We start from the raw sequence: 15,533 nt of genomic DNA, 5'->3' as shown, positions 1-15,533 counted from the left end.
TCCATAGAGCAGTATGTACAGCACTCGTTCATACATTTTTCAGTCTTTCAGTTATTGAACGTGTGTGCCCAGCGTTAGCATTATAGCCTTACAAGTATTCATGCTGAGGAAGAACCTAAATTGCAGACCCGGAGGTACCCGACAGGTTTGGATTAGGCAACTACATAATAGTTAGGTTGCATTAACCCTAATTGTCTAAAGATCTAATCACTGCATAAATTAAACAATCTTGTGTTTCAGGTTTACATATCCATAGCAAATGGCTACATTCACAATTAAGTGGAGTCATTCCAAAGTAAAAAGATCACTGTATTTTAATTACATCAACGTTTACAGTATTTTAACTAATGTCACATAATTACATCAGTTTTCTAAAATGGTGTAAAAAAAACAAAGCAAAAACAAAGAGCCTTGAAGAGCCACTGGAACGGGACTGTAATAGAAATAGCTTGGATGTGAAAAGTCTGATGAAACTGTAAGAAATTTTCCATTTACTCTTGGACATTCATACACACATTGTTTAGATGAAGGGAAGAAAATCCCCATCAAAGAAACAACAATATTTTTTTTTTAAATGTTCTTTACCCTATAAAACAAGAAACTGTTCTTTATACTATATAACAAAAGAAAAAATGCTCATCACAATAAACGTGATAAATTCAAAAATTTTTCCATATACAGCAAAGGAGACACGCTGCATTCGGAAGAGGCCCGATACTATTCTCCAAGATCCAGCGTTCGGAATTTGTCTAGGTTGTAAAAGCATGCCTTGACGATGCGGCCACCAAAATATCTTCCATTCAGGTCCACAACAGCTGAAATACAAGAAAATCTCTGTAGTGATGATTTCATAAAAGGGAAATACATCCAAAAAGTTTTGCATTACTACAAAGATTTTTGTATAAAAGGTATATTCGGGGGGTGTGTGTGTGAAGTTCTGCAATTGCAGCTCCGTCAGGTTAGGGAGATTCAAGAATGCTGATGATTGTGAGAACTACATTACTGAAAGACTTAGCATGGCTTTTATGTCATCACTATTAAATAATCCTTTTTTTACCAATTCATGTTTAGTAAATGATTTGCCTTAAAACCAGCAGCCTCTGATCCCCAGCGGTCCATGTTCATTATCAGCTACAGAGTCATTTTAAAGGTTATCAGTTTACAAAGTGATTCTAATGTCAGTTTTTATAATTCAAATACAAATCAAATTATTATTTTATGAAGGAATAAAGTGTGAATCTATGGGTTCTTCTTAAAATGTAAAAAGGTGGGGGGGGGGGGGACTTTTGTTTTTTTTTTGGTCACACTTCAACACTTAAGCAGTTTCACATCATATAATTAAAGTAAAACATTCTTGCAAAGCCAGCAGCATCTAGGTGATAACTGGGTTTATAATTACTATGCAAAGCTCTTACCCAGATGTGTACTATCCCCCCCACAGAAACAAATTATGAGGCCTAGCACAAAATATACAATTTACCTTTTATAGCTGATTCTACTCGTTCAAATTCCAAAAATATCCGCACTGCCTCATCATCTGGAGCACCAGGGATCTAGAGACAAAACAACATAATTGCTAAACAACTGTCTATCTGCTCTAAATACGCTATCTTAGTTAAAAGCCAGAGAGCAACGAATGAGCACATCAATACCGTTTCACAAACTGAAAGTGAGAATTTATATATATAAAAATCTTTTTAAAGGTATTGCATGCAGTAACTACATTGTTGTTTTAGATTTGATTTGTCAGAGCAACAAAAATGCTGATTCTCTGACAGGTCAACAACATACTACTATTAGAAAAACAAACAAACAAACAAACATGGTGCTTTTCACAATAATAGTTTTGCACATCTCCCCCTGCTGAACATTTTTGTTAAAAAAAGGGAGGAATCACTATTAAATGTCAAGTTATTACAGAGTAAAGAACAATAGCAAGAACAATACTTGCTGTATGTTAGAAAGCTAGATATTCCACAATATGAAGCAAAGAAGCAAGAAAAACAAATTTACCAAAACAAACTAATACATCACAAAAGTAAATAAACTACATCTTCAGTTCTGCAAATAAAGTAATCAAAAACAAATATAAGAAAAAAAGATATATTACTGTATGTCTATATCAGTAATACCAAATACTGTAGATCTTTGCTTCTTATAGGTATAGAACTTTGAACAAAATCATTGCACTGTTACTTGAGGCATATTTTCATTTCACATTGCACAGTACAGAACACATTCCTGCTGAATTATTTTTTAACAAGTGTAATTTTTAGTGTGTACTACACTAAAGGGAATATCAGTAACCTCTTTTAAAGTATATCAGTTTTTGCTTGTATGTAACTTGTTTTTTATTACTCCACAAATATTACAGGATAAACCTGTAAACATTCCCCTATGATAGCAATAAGGGCAGGTCCATACCCGATTTAGGATCAAGTGATCCTATGCGGCCTTCCTTAAGCTGGCACTTTGCCAGCCGCTTGGCCATTCGCACTACAGCACTGGTTCTTAAAGAACCATTGTCTACACATTTGACAGAGTGAGTGAGCGGTACTTGCACTACTCATTTCTTCTCCTATTCATCTTCTATGAGGGATGTCACCAGGAGCAACTACACACTGTATTTAAAGAAAGAAAAATGGGGCTTATCGACCTTATCAAATCCTTTTTGTAAAAATTTAGGAAAATACAGCTGTATCCACTGTGTAAATGACAAATGAAGAAAATGTATGTCCACATCATAGCAAAGGCTATGAGGTAAGATTAGAATTATGAAGAAGGAAAATGAACCCGCAAGATGAATTAATCCTTAAACAAGATACTTAGCATTGTATTGAGAAAAAAAAGAGCTAATCACAATCTCAAACATTACATCATTTTAATCTCATTAGTCTTAACGTAGATTACTTTCCATACCATTGTCCAGATGGATAAAAAAAAAAAAAAAAATAAGCCATCCTATTCTGGACCTGAGAGCCAAAAAGCATTTTGTCATTGCTTAGGCTGTGATATAATGTTTGATAAAAGCAGTTTTTTTTGCTCATTGCAGGAAGTGGAACCTTTATGCTGAAATGTGACTTTAAATTGAAACAAAGCAAACCTTGTTATAAGCTGCTCACTATACTGACCTCAAAAATAACACACTTTCCAACTTTGCCATATTTTTCACATTCTTCCTTTGTTTCAGCTTCCAGATCTTCATCCACTTCCCCTGCACCCACCATATTCTGGGGGGAAAAATTGAATGCCCAAATTAAATTTACAAAAGCCAGTTACCCAACAAGCGAGTTCTAACCAATTTCAAAAAAGCACATCCTTACCCGTAATAAAACCACCTTTGTTGGACACTTTAGTATTTCTGTTAGAGGGTTAGGGTCAGCTTTCTTTGCAGATTCAACTGTAGGGCAGGAATGCAATGATTAATCTTTCAAACGTAATCTTACAGTACATACACATGGCAATACTAATATTTCTTACTATAATAATCATTTTTAATAGTCCAACTGACATATATTGCTCTTCTCTGCTGAAAGCAGTTATTACTGTTTTAAGCAGAAGATTCACAAAGGACAAAAACTGTACTTCCTCCCTCACCCTGCAGCCATGTTGCTTGTTAGCAGAAAACTTCACAGGGAACAGTGCTGATCACCTGACTTACCACTTCCTTGTTAATAAATATACTATCTATGCTCTAACTTGCTTCCTCACCAGCTTCTTCACTCAGCGCTGATCAAATGACCTTGGCCACCCTCCTAATCAGATATCTGAGGAGCAGCGCTGATCATCACCTCACCCTGTCCACCCCTCCTCCTCCACTCTCTGCAGCCAGCAGATGACTTGGCAAAACTGTAGGCAGTGTGGTGGGTAGGGTTGTACATAAATTAACTATCCCAGCATGCACTGCTCATGCATTTCTTTTTATTTCTATAGTGGCGGCGCTGAAAAGCCAGTAAAAATACTTTTTTCTGTTTACTACACCTGATTATTTACCCAGAATGCTTACTTGCCAGAAAAAGCAGACAGCATAGAGGTGCACTTATATATCCCTTACTACTTTAAAAAAAACTTTAATCTTAACAGACACGTACATTTACATATAGCAAAATAAATATTAAGCATTTTAGGAAAACTCCCATATCCCATCGTATATTAAAAAAAAGAAAGACAAAAATAATAATAAAACAAACCTTTGTCTGCTACATCCCCAACAATAATTTTGCCTCCTCTCTTGCTGGTTTTCTCAACTGACAATGCAGTACTGAGACCCTGTTCATGTTTTCCCAAGCCCTGACCTTCCCGAAAGCCATACTTCTGCATGATTTTGTGAGCTACAGTTCCCCTGTAATAAGAAAAGACACAAAAAGAGTTGGGCACCAAGAAAAATGTTTAACTTCTCTAAACTTCCTGTTTTTATCAGGGAAAAGAAATAATGTCACATGAAACTGCTACAGATTTGATGCTTGCAGCCCCTTTACTGATCAATGCTTTCCCGTTTGTGCATCAACTATGGAATACTATGATTTATAAGCTTTGCAGGGGCTTTGGGGCCCTAAGGTGGGTACCAAGGATCTTTAAATTTGGAAATAAGAGTACAGGGGTTGTAAGGGGAGAAGTTTAAATCACTTAGCAATTGCATGTTTTCATACTAGAAATCCCATTAAAGCTGGATGCTACATTACAATCACATTACTATGGATTCATACATTAACATATTGAAACTTAAACCATCATACTTGATCTCTTATGGAGGACAAGGCCAGCCAAGTTCAAATCTGATGCTACCCTTCAAAAAGAGTGTGTGCAAGACCAATCCTAAGCATAATTTAGCTGTGCATATAGAATCTCTTTAATATAAAGAATTACAGACAATTTTTAAGTCTTGTTTTTTTTTTTCTTAATTAATTATCTGTGTGAAAAGAAACCCAAACTAAATGGCTACTTAATTAGTAATAAGAAAAAAGTAAGCAGGAATGTCCAGTCAAAAATCTTACCCCATGTTTGCCAAAAATGAATTACTAGGCCCAGTTGGAGACCGCGGTCGTTCTGGTTCATCATAAATAGGGGGAGGAATAGCAGCCTTGGGCATGGGTGGTCGAGGTCTTGGCTCCTCATCATATGCTGGCACTATAGCTAGATGAAAAAGAGAATAAAAACAAAATAAATTACAAAATGCATGGAAAAAACAGGTTCTGGTTTCTTAGAATATACAATTTACAATTACAACTCTAAGGTTTTAAGATAAAATGGAAAGTAAAATGTCAATTTTTTTGACTTATTTTGCTTTTGTCTCTGTGATGGTTTAAAAAACAAGCACGTAATCTGATATCAGGAAACATATTCAACAATAAAAGCAGGACTTGTAAACTTGCCACAACTTTATTTTACTCACATTCCCGGTCCTTCTCCATAAGAGATGTAGGTGGTGCAATAGCGGCACCCCCCATGGCTGTGTTAAAAAAACAAACAAAATAAGTTTAATGCATTTAAAGCATTTAAAGCAATTGCCTCATTATATTTTTAAATAAATGTTCTGTTTATGGAGCATAAAGTAAAAAAATAGAGCAGCATGTAAAGCCAGGCTTAGGACATTTAAACAAATAATTGTTTGTAATAAAGTTTTCCTTTCTTCCAAAGTGCAAATGTATGCAGATCTCCAAATCAACAGTGACAAAAATATTGAAAAAGAGTTACTGTATTTACTGATACACATAACAAATTTGGAAAACAGAGATCTTGAAACTACAAAATGCAGTCTATGCCCATATAATTCTTATTTTCCATGCACACAAGCTTAAATATTTAAAGGATTTTTATCATTTAATTTACAAATGCATGTATTTTTGGGGCACTATTGTCCTTGAATTTTAAAGAATTTGGTCTGGAGTTTGCCATTGGCCCATGCCACAACAAAGTAATAAAGATAAAGTAAGATTGATGGCTGCGCTAAATTCAACACGCAAATTGTGATTTATTGATATTCTATAAATCACAATATAGAAAATCATATAAAAACCTTCACATTAAGTCACTAGAAATAGTATCACATAAAATGGTACTTGAGAAAGTAAATAATGTGTGGCAAACTTCAGTAAAGAATGCTGATGAAAACAAAAATATTTTTCCATTCTAATTAATGCATAAAATGGACTATATCAGTGGTCACCAACCTTTTCAGACCCAGAGACCACTAAATTTACAGGCTCCAGACAGTGCGGGGAGCTGCGTGTCACTCAAATGGGAAGAAATTTCCCCCAGAGTAACATTATGATGCCAGAACCCGCCCACTATCCCATCACAGGTCTGCCCGGAGACACAACCCCCACCTCCTTGAGCCTGCAAACCATATGGGAGACATGGTGCGCCGTTGTGGCCAGTGCCCCCCCCCCCCCCCCAAGCGGGGTCCTTCTCCTGAACCCGCTGGGGGACCCACCATTTTCACGTGGACCAGCAGTTATGTACTATAAATACTCAAAACTGAAACAGAGTAACTGTGTGTCCATGAGCAGGCCAAACCTGTTATTAGATCAATGCCGGTTAGATCTCTGTACCTTTCAGATATAGGAGAACATTCAAACTAAATATGATAAGGTTCCTTTCATCATCAATATACTAATAAAAATAATAATCAGGTTAGCTCTCACCAATGTAGAACTGATATGGGCCAGAATATTGTATACATTTCTGTGCAGGATTTTATTTTTTATTTTTTTTTTTTACTTTAAATGTTAGGCTGCTTTAGGTTGCGAAAGGTGGTCTTTGACAGAGGGAGCATTGCAGTTCTCTGCTGTCAACTAGTCCTCAACTATCACAAAGCACTCATTATCACTTTAGGTTTAAGGGCGGTTTGAGAAATCTATATAGCGGAGGACGGCATACCACTCAAATGACTTTCATAGACTTTCAGCTTTTACTGAATGCACTCCCAATGCCTAGCAGTTGAAAAAGAGAATCTATTAGTCCTTTACCAGTAACCCTCAAAAAAGAGTCAGGTAGATACTGAAAGTGCCAGGTGGTGCACCCAGCTGATCAGAACACTACTTACATGTTAGTCCAATTGACAAAGTGCAGGTCAAAGCTCATCACTTTGATATGCAGATGAAGCACTGCATACAAAAGTCACAATAGTGTTATTTTTTTTACCTTTATACATCGAAATGGGGTTCATAAACAATGACAGTGATTTTTTTTCACAGTACCAGCCAAAATAGCTGCTTTACTAACAGCAAGTAACAGATGACTGCGGCAGCAAGACTGGATGTAGTTAACATGTCCTTTATATTTTAACATTTTGGGGGTCTGTAGTACATCTAGCACCTTCAACTGGAAAAATAAAACTTTCTTTATTATTACATAACTTATTGTTAACCCAGTGACATCATTACCGCTTCCCTGTGCTTTTCTTTGCAATGCAGGCAGATTATGGATGGTAATAAGGGGTTGACCAGGTAACTGTAGCTTCCGAAAAATGTAATGCCCACACATATGATGCCAAGTCTACATGACTGAAATACAATTAAGGACACACACTTACTTCTCTTACGCCTTTCTCTTTCATAATCTTCCTCCTCATCAGATTCAGGGTCAGGTCTACGGGAAAATCCACTAGCTTCATGGCGATCCTTACGCCTCCTTAAGAATAAAAGCACAAATATTCTCTAGACTTTTAAAAATGGAACTGACCACAAACAAGTTAATTGTCCAAGAAAAGGCATAAGAATTATTGTATAGCCATTTTGAAACATACAAAGACTTAATTTAGGTATACTATGTGATCAGCAGTGATATTGATAACTCTATATATGATAACTCTATCATTATAGATAACATGTTGTGCTGGAGATATATGTTGTGCTATAATATGAGACGTTTAGGGTAATTCTGAGGAAATTATCAATATAGATCTTCCTCTTACCCTATATCTTATCTGTGAAAAGGATAAATAGCAGAAGTTGTTTACTAACTAGGTCCTAATATAGCCAGACAAGTGGCCTAGGGGAGGGGGATCTCAAAAGCATGGTATTTCATGGTATTTTGATATTTCTTAAGCCTACATAAGACTTTGTTGCTTCTTCTTAAATGAGCAAAGGAACAACATCTCCTACTAACTGACCCCCCAACAACAGAGTTAATGTCTTCATCCTCCTTAGCTGAAAGGTCTGTGGTCCGGAGACAAGTTTCTTGGGACTGTGCCATGCATCCTTTCTTAAAGGAGTCCTTTAAGAAATTAGGGTAATTTATTTATAAAATAAAGGCTAATTACTTCATCCATATTTAGATAGTTCATAGTGCTAAATGAAAACCCCTACCCGCAGGAAATGAATGACCTTGCAGCTCAATCAGCTGGCTTAAGCATGCACAAGCTAACTGAACACACAAAGATTACTGGTATTAAAACGAATCCCTCTCATCGACAAGCTGCTTAGCTGATGTTTTATTTATGACTATAACCAGTCTGAGTCGTGTAATCCAGCAGCTTCTGTCATTAGACATTCTGCAGTAAATGCATAAAAGCAAGTCACTTTGTTATACAAAATATAAATAAATATTAATAAAAAAATCGTCAATACAATGAGATGACCTTTCCACTCTTCATCATTGTGTTTTTTACCCCCTACAAAGCCCTCCACCCCCCCTCTCCTTGACACATTGTACATTACTTGGCAATCAGTTATTTCCAGGACATTCGCTGAAATACCAAACAAAACTGGAGAAAGGAGGTATAAGTATGCTGCTTGTTAGAGTGTTAAATTTTACAGGTGAAAGGATAATATGAACTGAAGTTGAACTATGAGGTTTCTTGTGTCCACTGCGTATTTCTTATTAACTGAGCACCATCTAGTGGACAGCCAGCATTACTGTACATGCCTGCCGTAGTGAGCCATGAGCTTGTCACACCAAGGTAAGGTGTACACAACTTTGTGAAAGTGAAACCTAACACTAACATTCTCTGCTGTTTTGGTGAGCACAGAACAACCTGAAGAACCTCTACACACCCTGCTTAATCTGCACTCTCGAACGATGAGCCTAATTTATTAAAGCTCTCCAAGACTGAGAATACACTTTCAACAGTAAAGCTGGGTGATCCAGCAAACTTGAAATAGATTTCCTAAAAGTAATGTGCTATTTGTTAGCAAAGGTTTTTAATCCTGGACCAGATCCATTCCAGTTTTTTTGGATCACCCTGGACCTTTATTAAATCAGGCCCCATGTTCCTAGTTTAAAAAAGAAAACAAAACTGAATTATTGGGAGAAAAACTAGGAGGAGAGGAGTACATAAATGAACATACTTTTCTCGCTCCTCAGTTTCTTTTTGCCTTTCCATTTCACGTTGTCGCTGTCTCTCCTCACGCTGTCGTTTAACCACCTTTTCATATTCATTAGGGTACATGGGGTCTTACTCATCTGCCAAAGGAACTAACACATCTCCAGTAGAGAACCCACTTGGAATTGGTTCCTACAAAACAAAACAAGATATATACATGTAAGTAAAACAAACTTGATAGATATAAAAATATCTGCAAATCTGGATATGCTGCAAATCCGTAGAGCGGATCCTACACCTTAATACTATCGACACCTATATAATACACAACATATATTAATCATGCCAGAAGTAAAAATAGTTGGACACAGAAACTTTTTATTCTACAGGGTTAAGGACAAAATGGGAAATTTTTGCCAAGCTCTTGGAACCCCTATGAACAGTCCAGCATTTTAACCTAGAGCTTAAAACCGTTGACGTCATTTTTTTTTATAGATTTTACAAAAGTAATCAGTTTTCACAAATAACAGCAATTATGGTACCTTTATTCCAGCGGCCACATGGGGTGGAGTATCAACAATTTGTCGGTCATCAGCACTGGCTCTCTTAAGGTCAATCACAGGGGCCAGTACTGTGCTCTGTTTCGTTCTTTGAGTCTGAAAAAGAAATAATTAATAATTAATTAATTAATAAGTAAAAAATAATATTAATTAAAAAAAAAAGTAAATATACACATTCACCCAAATTCAGCATTTCTGATGAAAATAAAGGAAGTCGGACACAATTTACTGTTTTACCTTATGGAAATGCCAGATGTATTTTTTATCTTCCAAATAAAAAAAACTTCTGACACCCATATTACATTTCTGCTTCAGTATTTAAAGTGGCACCTCACCAATTTGTCAACTTTACGCAATGATCATGGTTTAAAACCTGCCTGATTTGTTGATATGCCTCTGCTTTGCTTGTTCCTGATCACAGCAAATATGTAACCAGTTGAATGGGCTGCAAAAGTCACATTCATGCTGGAACTACTGTTTACAGCAGGGGAGCAAGTATTCTGCACACCCGAAAGGGTAAAATACCTCATGTGGCCTTCACCTTTAAAAGTGAAAAATTTGTGGTGAAGGGATCTCGTGAATCTTTTAGGTAAAAACATAGGTATCTCATTACTAAAGATACAAAAGCACAAAGAAATGCCATCAAACTGGCCACATTACTAAAGTACACATATGGCTTTAACAATCACCTGTCATTAGAGAAACAAGGATGTTGTTGGTTGCAGCATTGACCCTCCTACTTCAGTATATTGGCCCCAATTTAATAAAGCTCTTCAGGGCTGGAGGATACACTTTCATCAGTAAAGCTGGGTGATCTAGCAAACCTGAAATGGATTCTTCAAACTCATTTGCTAGCAAGTGTTTTAAATCCTGGACCAGATCCATTTCAGGCTTGTTGGATCACCCAGCTTCACTGATGAAAGTGTATTCTCCCCAGCCTTGCAGATCTTTAATAAATCAGACACATTGAGTCTAAGGTCTCTGCAAATATGCAGATAAGTATTTCCTGATCTGTTGAAAAACCGTCAACTAGCAGTACAAACCACAATGTAATTATGAAGATGGCAGTTTACGACCAACCAAAAAAAAATACATAAAATCATTTATTCATAAAAATATCAGAAAGGTGCCTCAATCATTATATGTTACACCACAAAAAGCTAACAGAACATTTTTGGCCTTGGAAGAACTGAAATTTGTCTACTTGGTGGCTACAGGGTAACAGATGAGATGTAATTTTGTGAATCTGAAAGATGAGAACATTTCTAAGGTGTTACATGGTAAAGATGACTTCTAATATGAGGATATGTATGTTCAGTGCACTAATCCCAGATGTAAGTCTGCTCTACTGTCACTATCCATTTCCACATGACACAAAAAGTCAGTTTAGGAGCTGAGTGAACAAGGAGAGACAGTAACAGATTTGGAATCTGATATATAAGCACTGCAGACAGCTGGTTACCTTTGCTTGTGTTAGAGCTGCCTTTTTGACTTGCAATTGGGACTGCAAGAGTTTGAAATTTTTCGACCATCCTTCTGTTTTTGAATCACTGGTCTCAACCCCTAAATCGTCGTATAAGGACATGGTTCTGACCTTCCACCTAAAAAATAAAAAGAACTGTGAATAGACATGACATAAAAATACCAGAAGACAATGAACACAAATATATTCTTAGTTGCAGAGCCAAATAAAGGAACCAGTCATGAATTAGGAGGGCTGTGAATGTTAAATCTGACATCTTTAACATTCTTTCACTTTTTTTCAAGCCAATGACCAGGAACAATAATGTGCATACCTGCCATCAGAAACGAGGTGTTAAAACCGAGGACAAACAGCTCTGGACCACGCATTAGAAACACCCACAAGGTAGCCTCTATATTTCTATCTTTATACTCTTACAAGGAATGGCCAACTGTAGAATAGCTTCTGTCATCAATGTGTTATCGACACAGTACTTAGTACCATACAAACCACTGGTCCCTGCCATCTGCTGGCAATGCCCTTAAATATTTACATTAGGCACATTCCTTTCATATGGGTCCTGGAAACACAATGCTAGGTACAAATAATAATTACATAAACCTTCCATCAAGACTAACCTTAGCATACATCTGATGTAATATCAACAGAGCGACAACAATACCCCTTGGTCTTTAGGAGTTAGGCTAGGTAAACATGCAATAATTGTGAAAGATCCTTTCCAATGACAAATGACTGCAGGATGCATGAAGGAGCCATGTACATACAGCACCGCTCTGCTCCATGGAGAAGGTAGGGGGGAGAACAATAGAGCAGCACCCCACTGCGCTCTCTCCCCTTTCACTTCCATTACGATCCTTAGCCCTCCATCGTCCGTGGATCCGCCATTATTGTCGTTTGGACGATGAGCCCTCTACACACGCAAGATTCTCGTCCGATATCGGCACACAAGAACCATTGCACGTGTGTACGAAGCCCTACTTTCTGCAACTACATGCATTTTGGAGCCCCATATCCTATGAGAACTATTTCTCTGGGCAGGCTCATCGGAAATGTAGGGAAGTGAGCGGATGACATTGCACTGTGCAGGATGACAATAATGCTGTGATTTCACACACAGGTTGGGGGAGTCACAGGCTGGATCACAAATTGTTTACAATCAGACTACAGCAACAAAATAATGATGTCAAAGTGCAGCATGATTATGTGAATCTAAATATTCAATTAAAAAATAGGCTACATTTCAACTTTGCTTGCTACATTGTAAAAGGGCAAGGCTGGTCACAGTGTTATTTATTTACTTGTATTTACATAGTGCCCACATATTTGGCAGCACTATATAAAGTCTATAGTGCCTCAAAGGGGCTCACAATTTAATGTCCTTACATAGTCATTTGTCATTACCACAGTCTAAGGCCATTTTTGGGGTGCAACAACTATATATATATATATAAATAAATAAACAAAAACAAAAATGCAGCACCGCCTCTTTTATTCTCGATCGCAATGAATGGGAGCACAAAGCCTACGTCAGGATACCTACATCACACATCCTGGGACACTCTTGGGTGCTCCTTCTGCGCATGACTGATCATCTCGCAGAATTCTGCGCAGAAGGTGCACTTTCATCAAAAGGGAAAAATTGCCGATCTCACACATGCGCAGTGAGATCAGCAAGTTATTTTTCAATCTACATCACCCAATCTCGCGCCTGTGTCTGGTGGCTTAGGAAGAAGAACCAGGAAGAAGAGGGGAAGATTGCAGCGCCCGGCTCGCCGGCTGAGAGACAGATGCCAGGACCCGATGGAAGAAACCACCGCACCCATCAACTGCTCTGCGTTTGGACGTAAGTGTATTTTTTTGTTTGATGTGAGGTTTGAGTTTACTTCCCCTTTATCCTAACTGTATGTTTTTGGAATGTGGGAGGAAGCCGAAGTACCCAGAGGAAACCCACACAAACAGGGAGAACCTGCAAACTTAATGCAGATGTTTAATGCAGAAGATTCTAAAAGCCAGATAGGAATAAATTGTAGGCGGGTAGCAGCCCCTGTATAGTGACCAAACTCCTTAGTAACCACCCAAAAACAGCTGGGGGGTTGGTGAAATGTGATTAACCCGACTAAAATGGGCCGGGGAGAACACTGAAGTGTCCTGGCTGAGAATCAAACCCCCATGGGACCCAGCGCTGCATGAGCCAGTGCTAACCACTGAGCCACTGTGCAGCCCCTTTCGTAGCTCACAGCAACCAATATTCATTAGCTGGAAATCCTTGCAGTTATATCTATAGCTGTGATCTTACGGATAACTCATGTCACACCTAGTAACATAGGATCAGCACATGAGATCTGTGATCCATTCCTCTGTCACACGTATGTTTATATAGGTATATATAGGTAGGTTGCCCTCGCTTCCCTCACCTTATGATAATGATAGGTACCTGCTTATAAGATCCACACTTTGGATTGTAAATTTAGAAGTCTGTGTCCTGCACTAGGTATGATAAAAGATGTCATTTATGTGTACTGATCTGCATAACAGCTCCTAATCTACACATTACCAACATCCAGGACAATTGGACAAATAACAGTCTAATAATAATAATAATAATATTATGTGCAATCATGCTGGAATCAGCAGGGCCCATGTGTCCCTGTATGAGGCACAGCTCACTGCCACTATTGTGAATGATTTCCATACAAGCAGCATTGCAGGGAATACATTGCCCACATTACACCCGGGATAGTCCATACAAACCAAAACAAGAGCAGCTACGATACACAATGGTGTGAAACGTTCTGTCCCAACACGTCTCCATTCAGACACAACTCTACACAGAGCAGCATTCAGCGCCATGATACAGAAGGCCGCAAAGCCTGGGGCTCGCCTAGCATACACAGCTTGTTTCTCTGAAGCAGTAACGAGCTGAGGAGACTCCCCAATACTCACCTATTGTGTACACAAATACTCCATATAAGCCCGGAATAAGGAGAGCGGTATCGACTGTATCTATCACATTCAGCAGCAATAGAACCTGAGACACGAAAACGAGGCCCGAAACGCAAAACCAGGCGCACACCTACGTGTGCCAGGATGGGCGACGTGGGACGTCAAAATGGGCGGAAGTGGAGAGGCGCCATCATTAGTTCTGGCAAGTGCCAGACATTAGTTGTTTTATGTATTCAAGTTATACAAGCTACCAGGATAAATTAAAATAATAGTGACAACAGAGCTCCTAAACATTAAACAGTAGTCAGACTTGTGAATATAACAGTGAGGGGAATCCCTTCTCAGGACCATTTTAATGTTTTTAAGCAAAACAACATTTATTATTATTAGTTTTAATAATAATAATAATAATAATAATAATAATAATTGGGTTGCAAATGACAGACGAATACAGACAGTGACACAGGAGGAGGCGAGGATCCTTCCCCAAAGAGCTTACAATCTAGGAGGTGAGGGATGGGGGGGGGGGGGGGGTGGGGGGGGGGGGGGGTATGTAGTGAGGGGAAGTAGTGAAGGTTTTAGGAGACAGAAGAAAGAAGATGGGTAGGCAATTTTGAAAAAATGGGGTTTGAGTGCTCTTTAAATGAGCAGAAAGTAGGAGCAAACCGAATAGGGCGAGAAAGACCATTCCAGAGAGTGGGGGCTGCTCTTTAAAAGTCTTGTGTATTGTTCCATGCCAGCCATACAAAGTTAAGGGGCTGCATCACATTTTTCTTTTCAGCACTCAGCATGTTTTGTGATGGTTTGTGTTCTAATACAGGTATTTCCTAAATGCACATTGGAATGCATTGCTTTTGGTAGCAATATCATTTACTATCAATCACTAGAGCAGAATTCTTCCTAAAAGACCAAAAAGGAATCGCGCACACTGCATACTTCAGTGGCATGCATGCTAAAGTATTGCACACCATATAAAGGCTGGATTAGAACAAACTTGTATTACAATGCTAATCATGCAAAGAGGACCATAAAGCTAATATTTTGTTCTAGAAATGGTGGCAACGCTCGGACAAATAGAGATGATGAATTCACACAGTGGGGACACTAACAGCAATAGCAATTTCTCCATTCTATAAAAAATATCAAAAAAAAGTTTGGGCTCTAAATATATTTAAAATACTTTTTTGGCCCCCAAATGTACATACACTCAATTGGCTCTGCTGAACCAGATCCCACGGTCAGTATTTCCTCTCCAGTTGTCCTTTTTGGCCTGATGTATATA

The 15,533-nt window shown here is 38.1% G+C and overlaps 1 protein-coding gene across 1 annotated transcript; it reads right to left on the bottom strand.

The window, feature by feature from the left end:
* Positions 1 to 296: 296 nt before the first annotated feature.
* RBM17 (RNA binding motif protein 17) lies at positions 297 to 14,391 on the bottom strand. Its single transcript, XM_072401870.1, has 12 exons — positions 14,252 to 14,391; positions 11,288 to 11,426; positions 9,808 to 9,921; positions 9,291 to 9,457; positions 7,535 to 7,632; positions 5,393 to 5,449; positions 4,995 to 5,133; positions 4,191 to 4,342; positions 3,324 to 3,400; positions 3,132 to 3,230; positions 1,481 to 1,553; positions 297 to 815 (listed from the first exon to the last, which is right to left on the bottom strand). The coding sequence occupies exons 4-12, from the start codon at positions 9,389 to 9,391 to the stop codon at positions 718 to 720; spliced, it is 894 nt and encodes a 297-aa protein (XP_072257971.1). The 5' UTR covers positions 9,392 to 9,457; positions 9,808 to 9,921; positions 11,288 to 11,426; positions 14,252 to 14,391; the 3' UTR covers positions 297 to 717.
* Between the last annotated feature and the right edge of the window lie 1,142 nt (positions 14,392 to 15,533).

This window comes from Pyxicephalus adspersus, chromosome 2 (genome assembly GCF_032062135.1).
Source record: "Pyxicephalus adspersus chromosome 2, UCB_Pads_2.0, whole genome shotgun sequence".
In the NCBI taxonomy this organism is placed as follows: domain Eukaryota; kingdom Metazoa; phylum Chordata; class Amphibia; order Anura; family Pyxicephalidae; genus Pyxicephalus; species Pyxicephalus adspersus.
The sequence above is the reverse complement of the archived record's forward strand: the minus strand, read 5'-3'. Positions and strand labels throughout refer to the sequence as shown.

What these genes read in the sequence shown, in the direction of transcription:
- RBM17 (XM_072401870.1), bottom strand. Translation starts at nt 9,391, where the DNA reads ATGTACCCTAATGAATATGAAAAGGTGGTTAAACGACAGCGTGAGGAG. An exon ending in AAGAGAAAGGCGTAAGAGAA is followed by an intron (nt 5,450 to 7,534) that starts GTAAGTGTGTGT and finishes TTTTTAACACAG; the next exon opens with CCATGGGGGGTGCCGCTATT. An exon ending in TCATTTTTGGCAAACATGGG is followed by an intron (nt 4,343 to 4,994) that starts GTAAGATTTTTG and finishes TTCTTATTACAG; the next exon opens with GGGAACTGTAGCTCACAAAA.